The 15997-nt window shown below is 35.0% G+C and overlaps 1 protein-coding gene across 1 annotated transcript in view; it reads right to left on the minus strand.

Moving 5' to 3' along the window:
- Ir93a (Ionotropic receptor 93a) overlaps positions 1–15206 on the minus strand; it is a 32638-nt gene extending 17432 nt beyond the window's left edge. Inside the window, exons 1-8 of the mRNA XM_085941797.1 lie at positions 15167–15206; positions 12642–12794; positions 11200–11448; positions 7842–8009; positions 3710–3927; positions 2430–2597; positions 1759–1881; positions 705–809 (exon numbers count right to left, since the gene is read on the minus strand). Coding sequence (XP_085797923.1) covers positions 705–809; positions 1759–1881; positions 2430–2597; positions 3710–3927; positions 7842–8009; positions 11200–11448; positions 12642–12726 — 1116 coding nt within the window. The 5' untranslated portion in view covers positions 12727–12794; positions 15167–15206. The remainder of the gene's footprint in view (positions 1–704; positions 810–1758; positions 1882–2429; positions 2598–3709; positions 3928–7841; positions 8010–11199; positions 11449–12641; positions 12795–15166) is intronic.
- Positions 15207–15997: the final 791 nt, after the last annotated feature.

The following is a 15997-nucleotide window of genomic DNA, read 5'->3' on the forward strand; positions in this document are numbered from 1 at the left end:
TTGGTGCGTTCTCTTATCTCCTCGTTGCTCCTACAGTCATACCACCCGCACACCCAGTATTCGTTGCAAACATCTGTTTTCGAAGCTCAGTATACGGTTGCTCTGAGCCTTCGTAAGGTGCCATGATTCGCTACCGTAAAGCAGCACTGTCAGAATGCAAGCGTCGAATAGACGGCATTTTATTACTTGATCATAATCCTGACAGTCTAAATCGATATAAATGTCGATGTTTCGACATACTATGAAGATACCGACAAGTCAATATCCCGACAAAGTTGCGCTGGTTCTCCACAGTTACATAGATTTTATAGCGATATTAGGTAACTTCTTGGAATCATTGATAATTTGAAAGGATTGCATAAAAAAGTGGATTTTGACAACGTTCCCGTCTATACCTACCAGCTTTAATAAAACGCAATCATTGCGAGAAATGAAACATTGTAAATAATATATAAAACGAAATAATAATTTGCTAGATGCGGGATTTGAAACTGCGGCCCATGATTTAATAAGCGAACACCTTACCTTACCACTCGTCCCTAGAGTTGAATTGGAAGGGTATCATTATTTTATCGTGGTGTTTAAAGATAAAAATTTGTAAGTATAACTATAAACCATTAAGAAATTAAGTTAGTCAAAGATAATTTGTACATCAATGACAGTAGGTACCGAAGTATTTTCCTCTAATCAGTTACGTGACTTACATGGAAAGCGACGATTGGCAGATGACGACCTCTAAAGCCATGGACGATGTGAGGAAATAAACGATCTTGAAGATGGAGTCCATCAACTGGTCTCCAATTTCCCACCTATAATAATTTAGTTCAAGTATTTACTAGTATGACCACAGAAATGCGTGAATGAAAAAAAATCATAGAAATGTGATAAAAACAAAATTATACCTATCGATAATATTTCAGGCGAACGGTTTTCTTTGTCATAATTTAAGTTCGTATATTATTATATATATTGGCCATGTCTGAAAGAAGATCATGTGGGCCTCCACATGGTGCAGGTTTGTATTAACAGATATTTGTTTTGAGAAGTGGATGTTAGCCACTTGATCAACCTATTAGGTCCATGCTCTGACTCCAAACACACATTAAAAAACCATATTCATGTATTTGCAAGATTCGTGATTCGCACCTGGGACCCACGACATTATAAGCCGACGCGTTAGGCGCTCGGCCATCGTGGGCGTTATTATAGGTGTAGTATAAATAAAAAATGCCCGAAAACTTCAAATCGATTTACAAGAAACTGAAAAAATCAAACCAAATGCATTTTTTATATCTAAGCTTTTTGACGACGCTGTAACGTGAATTTTGAAAATACTGACATTTATTTGAATTACTATATGTACCTACCTATTTGAAAACATATTTGTGTGCATAAAGAAGGTAGGTATAATGTAAGTTTTATAAATTAAACAATGATTTGAATATGCCCAATTAACTATAATTCATACATATATTAAGTATGTGTTGTAAATGAGATTAGAGTAGTTAATAATCATATAATTTTAATGAATCATACACATAATTATACAGCATAAATGCCGCGTATTTTACAATTCGTAAAATGACCGTGTCGGCAAAGAACTGGTCAATGAAAATATTCTATTTGGTTTGAATGATTTTGGGAATCGGCATAATGTATTTTTTTTTACTTATCTGTGTTTAATTACGATGAAAATTTATTTATCATTAAAGATTTATTATTATCCCCATTTAATGGGGATATAATATTTGTACTAACTTGCACTAGTTGGATCCTTTGGTGTGAGGAATTTCTTTTCTGGAAACTTGTCCCCCAAGTGTCAGCTGACCTGATGCGCCAGGAGGTGCAGTTGTTGCATACACTATTTGTTGTCAAGTATATCTGAAAGGTTTCAAGTTTTTGAGAGAATTGTTTTTGTAACAAACATCTTATGAATAACACAATACTTATATAAATCTTTTGGAAAATATATTATGTTTTTGTGTGAATACCATGAATTTATATAATATAATTATAATATATTTGTTTATGTGCCTATCTTATTTTCATATGTTATTTTAACACAACGCAAACAAAACATTAAAAGCTCGTGTTAAAACATCGAAGAGATAAATAAAATCTGTAATTGAGACTGTGCAAGACCCTTTTTTTAAATAAAATTTTGTAAATTCTAGATACAATAATTATCATTTATTGTGAAATTATTATGTTATTTATACCATTTATATTAGTTTATTATAATATTATTTATATATTATATTATATTATTGTATATACGAAAATTTGTGAATATTTGGCTACTTACATTTATTGTTAAAATAGGCACACAACGTAGAAAAAAGGAGAAATGTTGCTACTAACTACACTATATACCTAGTATGAGCAAGCATTAATTAAAATACTAGTTATTAGTTAGTCTATCTACTCACCTCGACTTGTGCAACCAAGGATATTCCTCTTTCTTGTTTAGTGGGTCTAATTGCTTCCCACTCCTCGTCGGAGACCAGCGCAGAAAGTTCCACCTCATCCTGAATGGCCTGTTCCAGAGCTAATACAAAAGCTCTCAAAAGCTCCTTGCAGTGACAAACTAAACCGCTCTGTGCAAAGTAAATTGATTGAAGGATTTTTTTAATGTATGAATATCTTTGTATTCATTTTTAAAAGTCTTAGTATTATATGAAATTAATCCTACATATAAGTTTTTTTATGAAAACGTATCAGTGGAGTTAACGGCGTTGTATTAATTTTATTGTTCTCATTGCAATTAAACATTTAACTTGACCGCTAGATAATTTTTCAAATATATGGGCGTGACATATGTACATTTATTATCTTTATTTACGATTCATTGTAAAATATGTACACACGTATTGTTTTAATTGCGGGGAAATGATTTCGCCAATTACACAAATGTGCACCCAAAATCCGATACAATATAATATGCATGATTTTTTAGTAGGTACCTATCGCGTTATACCGTTTATCAGAAGCCTAGACCGTTGGATATTCTAATATCTGGGAAGTAAAATAATCCTAAAAATATATCTACGTGCGCCATTCACATAGATGTAGTAAATAAACAGTGTTAATTAACAGTGTTTCTAAATACAGAAATAGTTTTCCAAAGAATATAAGCGTCTTCAAAGAATCAACGATGAAAATTTCTAAAGGCATGTTTAAGATTACTGTGTTTTCAATCGAACTATATTTTGGATTTGGAAACTGAATACGTTTGTGAAATGTTTACCTAACGTTGGTAATATAAATTAAGATTAGGTATATTTCCAGTAGCATGTCCGATCCTAAGAAGATCATATGGCCCTCCACAAAGTAGAGGTTTGTATTAACAGATTTTTTGATTTTACGAGAAATGGATGTTAACCACTTGCTCAACACATCCGGTCAATACTTAGATTCCAAACACACATTGAAAAAAATGTGTATTTGCCCTAGACCCAGGATTCGAACCTGGGACCCGCGGCATTATAAGCCGATGGCTAAACCGCTCGGCTATCGGAGTAGGCATGTTTAATCCCAGGATCGGCTTGTGTTTGGCGATCGTCGGCGGAATGAATTGGCGGAGTGTGACAAATATTTTAAACATTAATTAAACTAATATATGTAACTTCTTCAACCCCGTCATCACCGACCACGTAAGTGTTTTTGAAAACACACAAGCACTGGGACCAAATATACCTCTCTTTCTCACCTGACACGTAGGATCGTTACTCGTAATATTATAAGCTATCGCCACATTTTCTCCCTCGCTCATGATGTTCGCAAAAGCGGTAATGTTGTCGTGGTGGGCGTCGGTGTCAGAGATGAAGTACAGCCACTGCGCCTTCGGATGGACCATGCGGCGTGACTTTGCCACGTGCATGACCGACGACATTACGTCTGTCGTTACTATCACGGCAAAGTTTTCACCTGTGTGATAATCGAGATGTGTCGGATGATTAAATGCAATTATTCAATTTAACTAAAAGGTAAATAACTACTTAAATAAATAATGAATTTCGTTTTTTTTAATCCATGTTCATTTCTAAGAGAAACATCTGGGCCTCCACAGAGTGACGGTTGTTGGAACTAGAGTTGGATTTCGGGAATTCTCGAGAATTTTCGAGATTTTAAATCCCGAATCTCCAGAATTAAAATTTTTAATATTTCGGGAAATCCCGGATCTCGAGAATCTTTTCTCGGGATTCGGGATTTCTTTATTATCAAATATTAACTGAAAACACGATTTTCTATACGAAAAAACTGGACAGGAAAAGACTGGTCGGGGCATTTAACACAATTAAGCCAACGTCGACTCAAAATGAGCGCAATTTTTGCAACATCAGGGAATTGTGTCTCAAAGGCGTACGCGATTGTCAGAGGCAGCGATTGCAGCTTTTTGAAATCCTATTTTAATAAGTAATGTTTTCCTACTTCTATTTTGTTTGTCTTCTTACATAAATAAAAAAAATCATATTTTTTTGGAATTTGCTGTTTTTACACTGATTTCAGGATTTTTAAAGGTTTTTTTAAATATCCCGAATCTCGAGATTGAGATTTTCTCGGGAAATACCCAACTCTAGTTGCAACAGACAACAAACAAAATGGTTGTTAGCCATTCGAATTCGACCAACACATTGAGACTCTGCAGTCAATCAAAGCCACATTAATTTACAACATGAACACGTTTGTTACCGGTTCAAGTCTGCACCAGCCTAAAAGGTGATCTAATAACGATGGCACCGAAGGTTAATAAATATTTACGATGGTAATTTTATTATTAAATAATGTGTATGTATATCAAATTAATGTTCAATTCTCTAATTTAATCTAAGTTGAACATTATTGTTTTCGTACCTTAAATAAATACTAGGTGTCGACTTATTTTTGAAATCTAATAAATTATCACTTCGGCAAAGTGCTGGTCGATAAAAATCGGCTTTAATGCTTTTCTGCCATTTTGTTACTCGGCTTGGAGGTTTTAGTCAAAGTCTGAACAAAACTGAAACGTGAGATCAACAGAAAGAGTTGTCAAAAATGCTTAGTGACACATATTATTATACTCGTATTATAATTATTATGAGTTAGAGTGGTATGAAATAAACTAAGGCGTATGCGTAGAATTCACTGCATTGGTGTCACATTATCCGTTTTTGGCTTACAAGTAGGCAATCATCTAAACATTGAAGTATGTTTTGCTTAAACATTGTATTTGTCTAAGAATAAAATAATATTGTTAATTATTTTTTAATGTAACATAAAGCAGAGAATATTATGTTTTCTATAGTTCCATACGACCACACTGAAAGCTTTTGGAATCAAGTATTATATTGATGTAATAATGTAAGACAACCATTTTCATATTACTGCGTCCTCTAAACTTTAGAGAAATTTAGATGAAATCTATAAAATTCAGCGGTCCCAACCTTTTGGACCTCGTGGACCATTAAACTCAAAATCTTGAATCCCGCGGACCACCACCACGTATTTTTACTTGTTAAAAAATCGATATGTCAATATAATGATAAAAGAATAATTATAATAAAGAAACTTCTTAACACAGATATTCATTACGATAAATGCAACAAAATAACATTTTAAATTTCATTTTATTAAAAAAGAATCAATTCAATTATTAAATTAATTTGAATTCTACGTCGACATAGAGGTGCATAAAAGATTAATTACAGGTTACAGAAAGATAATCAGTGTGACCTTTGTTGCTGCTTGTTTGAAACAACCTATTGGATTCTTGGTTCCAATGACGTTACTGCAACACGGAGAGCCGTTTGTATTTTAAGCCGACTGCGGTACTTGGTTTTAATTGGTGAGAATGTGTTTTCACACAAATATGTAGTTGTAAATGGAATCAAAATTTTAAGGCCTTTTCACTGAACACTCGTTACTCATTTTTAGCAGAAAGCCAAAAATGAGATCTTGATACAGACGAGTGGAATTTACTTTTGAGACCATCGCCACTATGATAGATCAATTATTAGGCTTTCTTTTTCTTTTATTTTCAAATTACAATAATTATTATCGATCAGCATGCAAAAAAAAAGAATCAATGACCACTCACAATAGAACAATATGCCAAAAGTATGGTGAAGAAATATGAAGCTATAATGGAATATTCTTAAAAAAAACATGAAAAAACGAGCGTGTCTACTTTAGTGGTGTGTCGACACCGGCCGCTTCCAAGAATTACAAATAATAATATCAGTGTGTCAATCAGGGAACTCAGAAATAATGGGAACTGAAATATATAACGGGTAAGGCGATAGCAGGTAACCGACTCGAGTAAGGAAGAATCCGGGCTAAACTTTCACTCGTGTCAATAATACGTTTTACATCGAATACTGCAAGCTGCTCTCGGTTTATGCATTTACGCTCATTTAATGTTGGTGTATTACACACACCATTGCACGTGCATAATGCGTGCTTCATTTTCGTAGGACACTCACACATTCAAAATCCTGCTTCACAATGCGGCGTTTTGAATATGGCCTATCGGTATTCTATTTATTATCTGTTCTGTGGTGTCAATATTTGGATTTTATTTTATCCCAAACAGCGAACTTAATTCAATTTATTTCTTCTTTACACATTGAATATGGGACTGACTACGTAATAAGGCTAAACTTGCAAAAAAAAATATTATAAGAATATAATGAAACTTATCGATAAATACGAAAATTGCAAATACATATATTCAAATTACTCTGCGGACCACAGGTTGGGGACCGCTACTCTAAATTACTAGCCTAGTTCAATTTAATAATGTGCCGTGGATACACGTAATACACTGCTTTGAGATTGGGGGTTACATGTAAATAATTGTACATAAAACATTTCACCGTGGCACAGTTCGCCGTGAGTTTTCTTATCGGAAAGAGATGACCGTATACTATACGGTCTCCAATTTTATTAGATTCTATATGAACATAAATTCAATTTTCATAGCTAATTTTGGCAAAATTCATGATTTCAAGAATGAAAACCTAACCTAACCTAACCTAACAAATAATCCAGTATATCAGCTAAATTTTGTTTGCTGCTGGCTTCCTGTAAAGTGTAAACTAACAAGAACTGTATTTTATTTAGAGATGAATTTTATATCAGTACTATACGACCCAAAGAGGTTGACATTAATATTTCGCGGTGAAGTGTGATACGGCGAACTGCATAGAAACAAGTTTCCGGACATGGAGATTGGGGCGATTGGGCTAATAAATGATAACCAATCTGTTTCTATTTTACAACGTTTTTATTAGCTCGTATTCTTGTTTGTCCGGTGGTTGTTTGTCCAGTACAAATCTTGCAATCTTTTTAACTAACTTCCCGACTAGCTAGACATTTGAAACTTTTAGAACACGATGCCAATGCATTCTTTTAATACTTTTAGCCATCTTTAAGCAAAATTGAATTCATTTTCAGTTAATTCTGTTTTGTATGGAAATTTATTTCAGAAAAATCCGTAAAAAGTAAAAGACTATTATTGGTTGCTAAGGGAGTGGTCCTAGCAACTAAATCATTAATGTATATCTGCGTTACTATGGAAATCAAAATAAAATGTCAAAATGACATTTCAGTATTCTATATTATTTGTTAGTTTGTTTTTTATTTTCTTCATATCAAGTACACGTTTGGGCATAGGTATTGAGCATAATAATTCAACAGAAATTTTAAAAACGTTGTATATAAAAAGTTCTTTTTATCTTGTAATTATTCATTTTCAAAACCCAGTAAAAGTAAAAACGTATAATTAATTTGAACGTGTAGCGAACGCCACAATATGGTAACATGATAATTATTATGGTTAAATAATATTGACGATGACAAACCTGTGAATTTCAATCGCATATTGGATAGGGTTTTGTCTATCTCCTGTCTCCTCTTGTCATCGTCGTCCTCGTGCTTCATCTTGAAGACTGACACGGCAACCGATGAAACGGCTTTATCGTCCACGTCGGAAGTTAGTGCTTCGATAACACGGCTGACCATATCGCGGTCTGTGTGTGTTTCACAGAAAGAAAACAATGTAGGTACATACCTACTTATCTACTTCAAATCTTTTTTTTTATAACAATTAAATTTCAAAATAATTAATAAAAGTGGAATAAGTACTAAAAAAAAAATACGTTTTATTAAATTAAAACAACAATACAATATTTATTCCGAATTCCACCGAAAAAAATGTTCCTTTGATTTACACCACCACCGTAGTGGGTGTAGTCGTTCTTTTCGCAGAATGTTGCAGATTTTTGGTTTTTTAATATTGAGGTTCTAACATATTAATTGAAAATGGACACAAAAAGTATTATTGCCTTTAAATTATACACAACCTACTCAATACAACACAGCCTTATATCTCGTTTATCGGTCTTTTGTCTATTGCACTCGGTGTACCTACACCATGGCTCCCACATCCTGAAACGGGCCCTCAGGCTAGGGCAGTGGTCGGCAAACTGCGGCTCTTTGGCCCCTTGAGTGCGGCTCTGCCACATATGCTCTCTGTCATATTTGACATGGCTACAAAGAAGCAGCAAAGAAAATGGAAGAGGATAACCGTAAATACAATGTTGAATAGACCGAGACTTCGCGTTTATTCAAAACTTAAATGGCTTCCAGACCTGTATTTATGTGTCGGGAAAAATTGACGCATTCAAATTTAGAGAGATACTACAACTAAAAACTCGTAATTTTGCGCTAAATATTCTGTCGATGATGCAAGGAAGAAAGCAGCTGAGGAGAAGAGTCAAGAAAAATAAAGTTCTGTATTTAATTAGGTACTGAATAAAATCTTTCAACAATGTTAATATTGCAAGTTTTGTGGTTAGTAAATGGATTTCCAAGAGAGGAAATCAAGAGTAAATTGAGAAATCGATTTATTGATGAGAACCTGGAATCGTGTTTAAAATTAAATCAACAACATACGAACCTGACTTACCCAAACTTTACAAGGAGGTGCAAGGCCATTATTCACATTGAGTTTGTCAGTCATTGTCATGATTCAATTTTATGGATACCTTACTTACAATTTAATTTTTATTAATAAATAAGATCATTATTACGTATGATATTCAGTTTTATTCAGTGTACCTACCTATAATTTAATTAGGACTTTAACTAAACTACCTACGTATATAATTTAAGTTTAAGAAATTTGGCTCTCAAAAGAAATCTCAATCGTTGTACTGTTGATATGTGGCTCTATTGACTAATGAGTTTGCCGACCACTGGGCTAGGGTATTTGACGGGCCCCCTATCCACCGCTTAGATTAAAGGCAGTGTGAAACACTACATTAACGTTTTTCAAATTGTGTTTTAGTTCAAATTGAGGGTACTTATACAGTGATTTATTGGCGATTTTCAGTACGTCATCTACTTTAATAATGGAGCTGCCGACACATAATAATCAGAAAATATATTGGACATTTATATAAATTAAAATGTTTATAGTCATGAAGTGTAATAGCGCCGCAGGCGACTTTTTTTTACTATTAAAGCTAATTTATGAAATGTGTTTATCTCACTTATCTGGTCAACCCGACACGCCGGGCCCCCCACAGCCCGGGCCCCCAGGCTAGACCCCTGTCAACCCTCCCCAGCCATGACCACCACCACCACCGGAATACCACTCCGGAATTCGGGTGGACACCGAGAATTTCATTAGGGAACGGGTTTCTAAAAAAACCTGACATTAGTGTTTCGAAATTTTTGTATTAGAAATTAAAATCTAAGAAATATTACTAAAAAGGGTGCCGGAGAATTACAAATAATTTTTTGCCGTGTTGTTTGTCTAAGCCCAAGGTATAGTTTATTGGCTTTCGATTTCAATATGTAAAATCATTCTGATGATTTTCATATTTTGGGGGGGGCCAAGGCCCCCTGCCCCCCCCCCTGGGTGCGCTACTGTCATAATGGCTACCTGAAAGCAACAGTGGGATGAGTCAAAAATACTAATTTCGGGATAATTGAAAACTTTAACGTTTGTGCCATCCGAATGAAATAGTTAACTATAAGTACTTACATTTATTTAGATTTTTTCTGCGGTTTATAATAGATGATAATGGTAGGATTTTTTATACACCATTATTAGCAGTGAGGTATCTCAGTTGTCCCACTGTTGCTTTGAAGTTACAGGACAATTTTAATAAGCGCAACAGCGGCATTTTTTCTTTTAAATGTGTTATTATAGGATGGTTTTTATTTATTTATAACTTAGAAGCACTTTGGACTCACGTTATAAAATAGAAACACTTCCAGTCTTAATATTTATTCAGATTTCATAGAGGTTAATTAACATTAATAGAGAATACTTCAAACGGTCCACGAAAATAGATTAACACAGCGCTCGAAATGGAAAAGTTTACGAACCGGAGCGCTCGACAGTTTTCTAAAGAACAATACATACTTATCATAGTAAGAAGACATAGTTATCAAATTTTATGTGTATTTCATAAAAAAAGTATGTTAGATTTTCTATTATATGGCCTGTCTAGCTCAGACGGTCATTTTTTTCCACGAGACGGAGGGATAATTTTATCGATTTCATGAACAGGAACGGCGCTTCGGTGCGCTCCGGTCCATTTCGAGCCCTGGATTAACAAGATAAGATGACTCGCCTGACCAAATAACCAGATGAACTTGCCAAAGAATTTGTTCAGTTCAGGTAGGTATCACATTTGACAACTAAACACCACACTTATCACTAAAAACTAATCTCGATAATTTAAGTTGCCTAGTCTCAAAATAGAGGACCTGTATGACCAAAAGGGTCAGAGCTAATCAGACTATATGACTAGACTGTGAGAGATCTATGAGAGATATCAATTACGGAGTCAGCATAGAGTTAAATCCTAATCCGTCTACATAGTGCTTGCGGCGTCCAGTCAATAGGCTATAGTATTACTTTTTTAAACTCAATGATTCATTATGTAGGTATAGCTTTTACCAATCGATTGGAATACAAAATCGACTTCTTTCACTATGAACTAATAAATCCTATATATAATAATACCTATATTCTAAAACATAGAATACAAGAGGGTAATGGAAACTTTTGAGTAAAACATTCAACAGTGCTGATAGTATCTACTTAAGTAGTTTTAATATACCTACATATAAGCGAATGCTATGAACGTCCTATTAGAAGAAAATATGTTACCAGTTGACAGATATCGTACAAAAAATACGTACTCAGTGTGTCATCGTGCAATACAATGCAAGCCTTCCAGTCGAAGGCTTTCCTGGTGCGCATATCCAAGGCCAGCTGCGGTAACTCTTCACCAGGAGCCACTGTTGGTACAGAGACTGCTCCTCTTCCTCGGGGCAGGCGGGGACAGTCAGCATCAGTTATTGCAAGTAGGGCTACTCGGTCTCCTGTCGCCACGGAATACAGACGCCAAGTATCCTTGCAAGACGCTACGCTTAAAATTGCTGTCACATCTGTAAAATGTACACGATGAAATACAGGGAAGATATACCTGCAAATTGTTATACCTACACGATATGTTCTATAATTACGATGGCCATTTCTGTTCGTAAAATAAGAGGTCTCTGCGAGTAATTTTTATATATTAAGCTTTTCTTAGCTGGTATCAATTGAAAAGTTTTTCTTAGGCCAGGGCCACTCCGAAGTGCTTTGCTTAGTGCTAAGCTATGTGCTACGCTTGTCTACTAAAATACTACTGCCACATTGCACGCTACGTGCTTAGGTACAAATTCAGTTGACATTTGGGAGCACTCAAGTCAACAACGATATGTCACTCTCAAATCTAACGAGAAAGCTACTTATCACAGAGAATTTAAGTTTAAAATTTCCCAAGTCTCAAATTCGAACTTGTTTAGTGCATAATGTCAATTCACCTAGAAGTACTCTTGGAGAGTTTCAACTTTCTACAAAGAATTTCGGAAATACGATGAAAAGTTTTTTAGTTATTTGAGGATGAACCAGGAAACATTTGACATATTGTTGGGCATTTTTGTAATAATTTGTTAGATGTGTTCCATAAAGGCTCTCTTTTATAAACTGCTCCTATTAAAATTTCCGCCATCTTGAAAAATCACTAGGCGACACAATAAAATTAACCAACACGTATGTTCACCAGGAGACTAATAATCACGTAGCGAGGCGCGAACTGTGCACTGTGGCCACTCCGATAGTATAGTGTGCGTCCGTTCGCTAGGATATATTGTCACCTAGCTCGCAGCGCAGCACTAAGCACCAAGCGAGGCACCTACCTGTGTGGCCTTAGCCTTAATAATTCGATTCGAGTCAGCTTTTACCTACAAATCGAAAGATTCTGGCGTAAACGCTTTTCTTTCTAAATCTATACCTATACCTATATGAAGGTGCTTAGTTTTTTCGTTGTTTGATAGATAATGCGCGAATTTTGAAATATGTATTATGTGATAAAAGTGAGCTATTGAAAGAAAAATAAACCTGAATGACATGGCACTAAAATGTGGAACAAATGGTCAATGGCTATAATGTGTAATTATGGATTGAGGAATAATAGCAGACACGCGCACAGAAATTTGGTTTGGGATTTCTAAAAATATCCATTATCATTTATTATTGATTTCATGGCGAATGGAACCTATTATACCATAATATTATTATACTTTGATATAATTACCGTTTTTCAGCGTGATCGTAGTCCAAGAATAGTAATGGACATTCACACCGCCATGTCTCATCTCTTCTCTCGTCAGTTCCTTCATATATTCTTTTATTCGCTCAAGAGTATCAGAATAAACATCGCCCAAATATTCACGATCCAGAACTATTGCTACAAATATAAATAATGGTAAACGTATGTAGTAATTAATAGCAATCAGTGCCATTAAGCAGACTAACAATACTACCGTGGACCCTCCAAACCAACCAGCCCCGCACCACACTTGAGCCTTAATCGAGCGTATTAAGAGGCCCTACGTTTGTTGTGAAGCATCAGCAGTTGTTTACGCATGGGAATGTCTCAGGAGCAGATACACAAGTCTTGGTCACACTCTCAAGTGAACTTTGACTGAGTTTACTGAAAGACGTAATTTAATAAATAAAAAAGTGGCATCGGAGAGAAAGGCGCGGAGACAGAAATAAATGAATTTAATGATATATAAAATACGTAAAACAATGCTAAAATAATACGGACAAAGAAACTAGGTATGTGAAAAGATCTTCAAGTCCAAGCTCATATAGCTTAGCAGCGAATCCACCATGGCCTGTCAAAAACTGACTAGTGTAGTCAATTTTATTGGTTATCTCCAATCGCATTGCATATTCGAAAAGAACAAATATGTTTGTCTGCCCTTTGGTAGAAGTATCCCACTTTCGTTGACAGATCTTCGACGCCGCATCCAGAGACATAAGACGTATTATCCGCTTCACGAAGTCAATGTCCGCAAATACACGAAATATCTTTAAATTGATAAATACAACATCTACTAATAATTAGAGCATTTCCACGAAACCTACTCTCAAACAGTGATGGTTTGTGTGGGCTGTGGAGCTTACAGGTTTGGAAGCACTGTTTTGAAAAAAACCGCCGTTACAATAGGGATGATGAACCTGCGGCCTTTTAGGGTCTCAAGTACGGCCTTTTGATTGAATCCAATCCAGTCCAATGAACAGATAGTTGAATTGTATGAAGAACAGAATCTTCGATGTGAGTTATTGAAAGTAAATTTCCATATTATGAATGTTGCATTTTTGTGTGATATCATGTTAAATAATGACTTGAATATTTCCTTGCAAGGTAAAACTCAGTGACGCCCCTAGACAAAATGCCGCCTCTGAGCAGCGCCAAAATGCCGCCCCATTTTTATACCGTATTTTTTATCACCTGTGCACTTGTCGTTACTGGCCACTATGGACGTCGAAAGGCAACGTAAGTAAACTAAACACCGCGAACTCGACAAAAAAAATTACAGTCCTGTTAAACCTTTTATGTTACTTAATATACCTACAGTGAGCTGAATTTTTTAACGGAAAAATATTTTCGTTATTATTAAGTTTATGTAGCTATTTCTATGTATACTAAATGATTCTCCTGGATTTGCCGCCCTTCGAGAAACTGCCGCCCCCAAGCGACGCTCAATCTGCATACCCCCACGGGACGTCACTGGTAAAACTAAGTCTATATGTATGATAATATGTGGAAAAATATCCAGGCATTTCGTAAAAAGCTATCATTTTTAAAAACACTTCTTCAAAAAGATATTTCGGATGAACATTTCCCCATTTCCCCCAGTTAGTAACATGCTCGGCAACATGCTTCGGCAACTAAAATGCTTTCCTGCTGTTCAACCACATATTGCTGTGAATCTACATTCTCCTATCTAAACCTAATCAAGACACGATTAAGGTCACAATTGACAGATACCCATTTAGAGTATCAACTGAAACTGTGGACCTCTACGCTGCAACCAAATATTCAAATGCTTTAAGAAAAAGCAGACACAACCTAGTTACTAAAAGTTTGACATTAAAAGCTGTCAAATTAATAAATAGTTTTCATTAATTTTAAATATTTAGGTACCTACTAAATACGTGTAAATATGTGTGTACCTACATTTTAAAGGGTAAACCCGTAAATAAATAAATTGCATTGTTTTCCTTCATTTGAAAAATAATGTACACTCATCCCTCGATTTATTCACTTTTATGCAGTCGAGAAAAAACAAAAAAAAATGCATTTTTTTGAATAAAATATATATTTTTTTAAATCCTTTGGAACCTATCCACCGCGTAAATTAAGGAATGACTGTACATACATTTTATGTATGTTTTCTATTTTGAGAATTTATAAAATAGCGTCCACCTAAACTCACCTCACGCAAGTGGAATATATCAACACCCGAAGCAATTTGGATGAACATAGTTATCGCCCTCCCAATTGGCATTACCAGTGATAGGTTGGTTCTGCACCTTGGGAGAATAAACAACTGATGCTCTCCATTTCTAAGATAGTTATCAGGGACACAGGTCAACGCTGCCCAGAATGGTAGAGTTCTCATTTATAATACCTCGTATAAGTCGTATTATTATAATGTAACTAGGTAACAAATTAAATTAATATTAACAAAACTGCACATTGTGTAAATTAAGTTGTGTAGGTATTAGATGATAATAATTAATAATAGCGATAATCATTTTACATACCTAATGTTGCATTCGCTGAAATTAGTGAGGGAAAATCCTCCGCGCTGTAAACGACATTCTTTCTGAACACGAATAAAAATACAATGCAAAGCCGTAATGGCTCCATTTTCTTTATCGAAATGATATACCATGGTGAGGAATACACATTATATACCTATATAGGCGTTTAATAAATAACACTTGGCACGTGCACATTCCACATTTATTACTTTTTAATATCCAATTATATTTGTCCGACATCATTAATTTTGCTCGATAATTTGCCGCACCTAATTTTCTATCAATATCTTTTACAACGAAGAGGTACAAGAAAGTACGAATGAGCAGTAGGTAGATACTTACTTGAAATTGTGTAGATATTATTATGTAAGTAGGTCTATCTATCGTGAAAACACGTAAAAGTAAGGTGAATTTTTGATTCGTCTAAAGGTCAGTATCCATTGAATTAATAATTCTGAGATAGGGAATCAATACTGAATTGTCCATCGAAATTAAAAACGAGTAGAATAAATCAGTTTTATTATTATTAGTAGAATAGTAAGTTATTATTATACGCCTACGATGGCCGAGCGGCTTAAGGGTCGGCTTATAACTCGTGGGTCCTAGGTTCGATTCCTGGGTCTGGCAAATACACGTAATTTGTGTATAGAGATCTGTTAATACGAACCTCCACTTTATGGAGGACAGTGACGTCCCGTGGGGGTAGACAGATATAGAATATATTGGAATATATAGAAATAGCTACCTAAACTTAGTAATAACGAAAATATCTTTCCATTAAAAATTCAGATCACTGGTTAATGTCGGGTTTGCGATATCTAGTTTACTTCC

Source organism: Rhyacophila brunnea, unplaced genomic scaffold (genome assembly GCF_057557595.1).
Source record: "Rhyacophila brunnea isolate RB1 unplaced genomic scaffold, BYU_Rbru_1.0 scaffold_14, whole genome shotgun sequence".
NCBI lineage: Eukaryota > Metazoa > Arthropoda > Insecta > Trichoptera > Rhyacophilidae > Rhyacophila > Rhyacophila brunnea.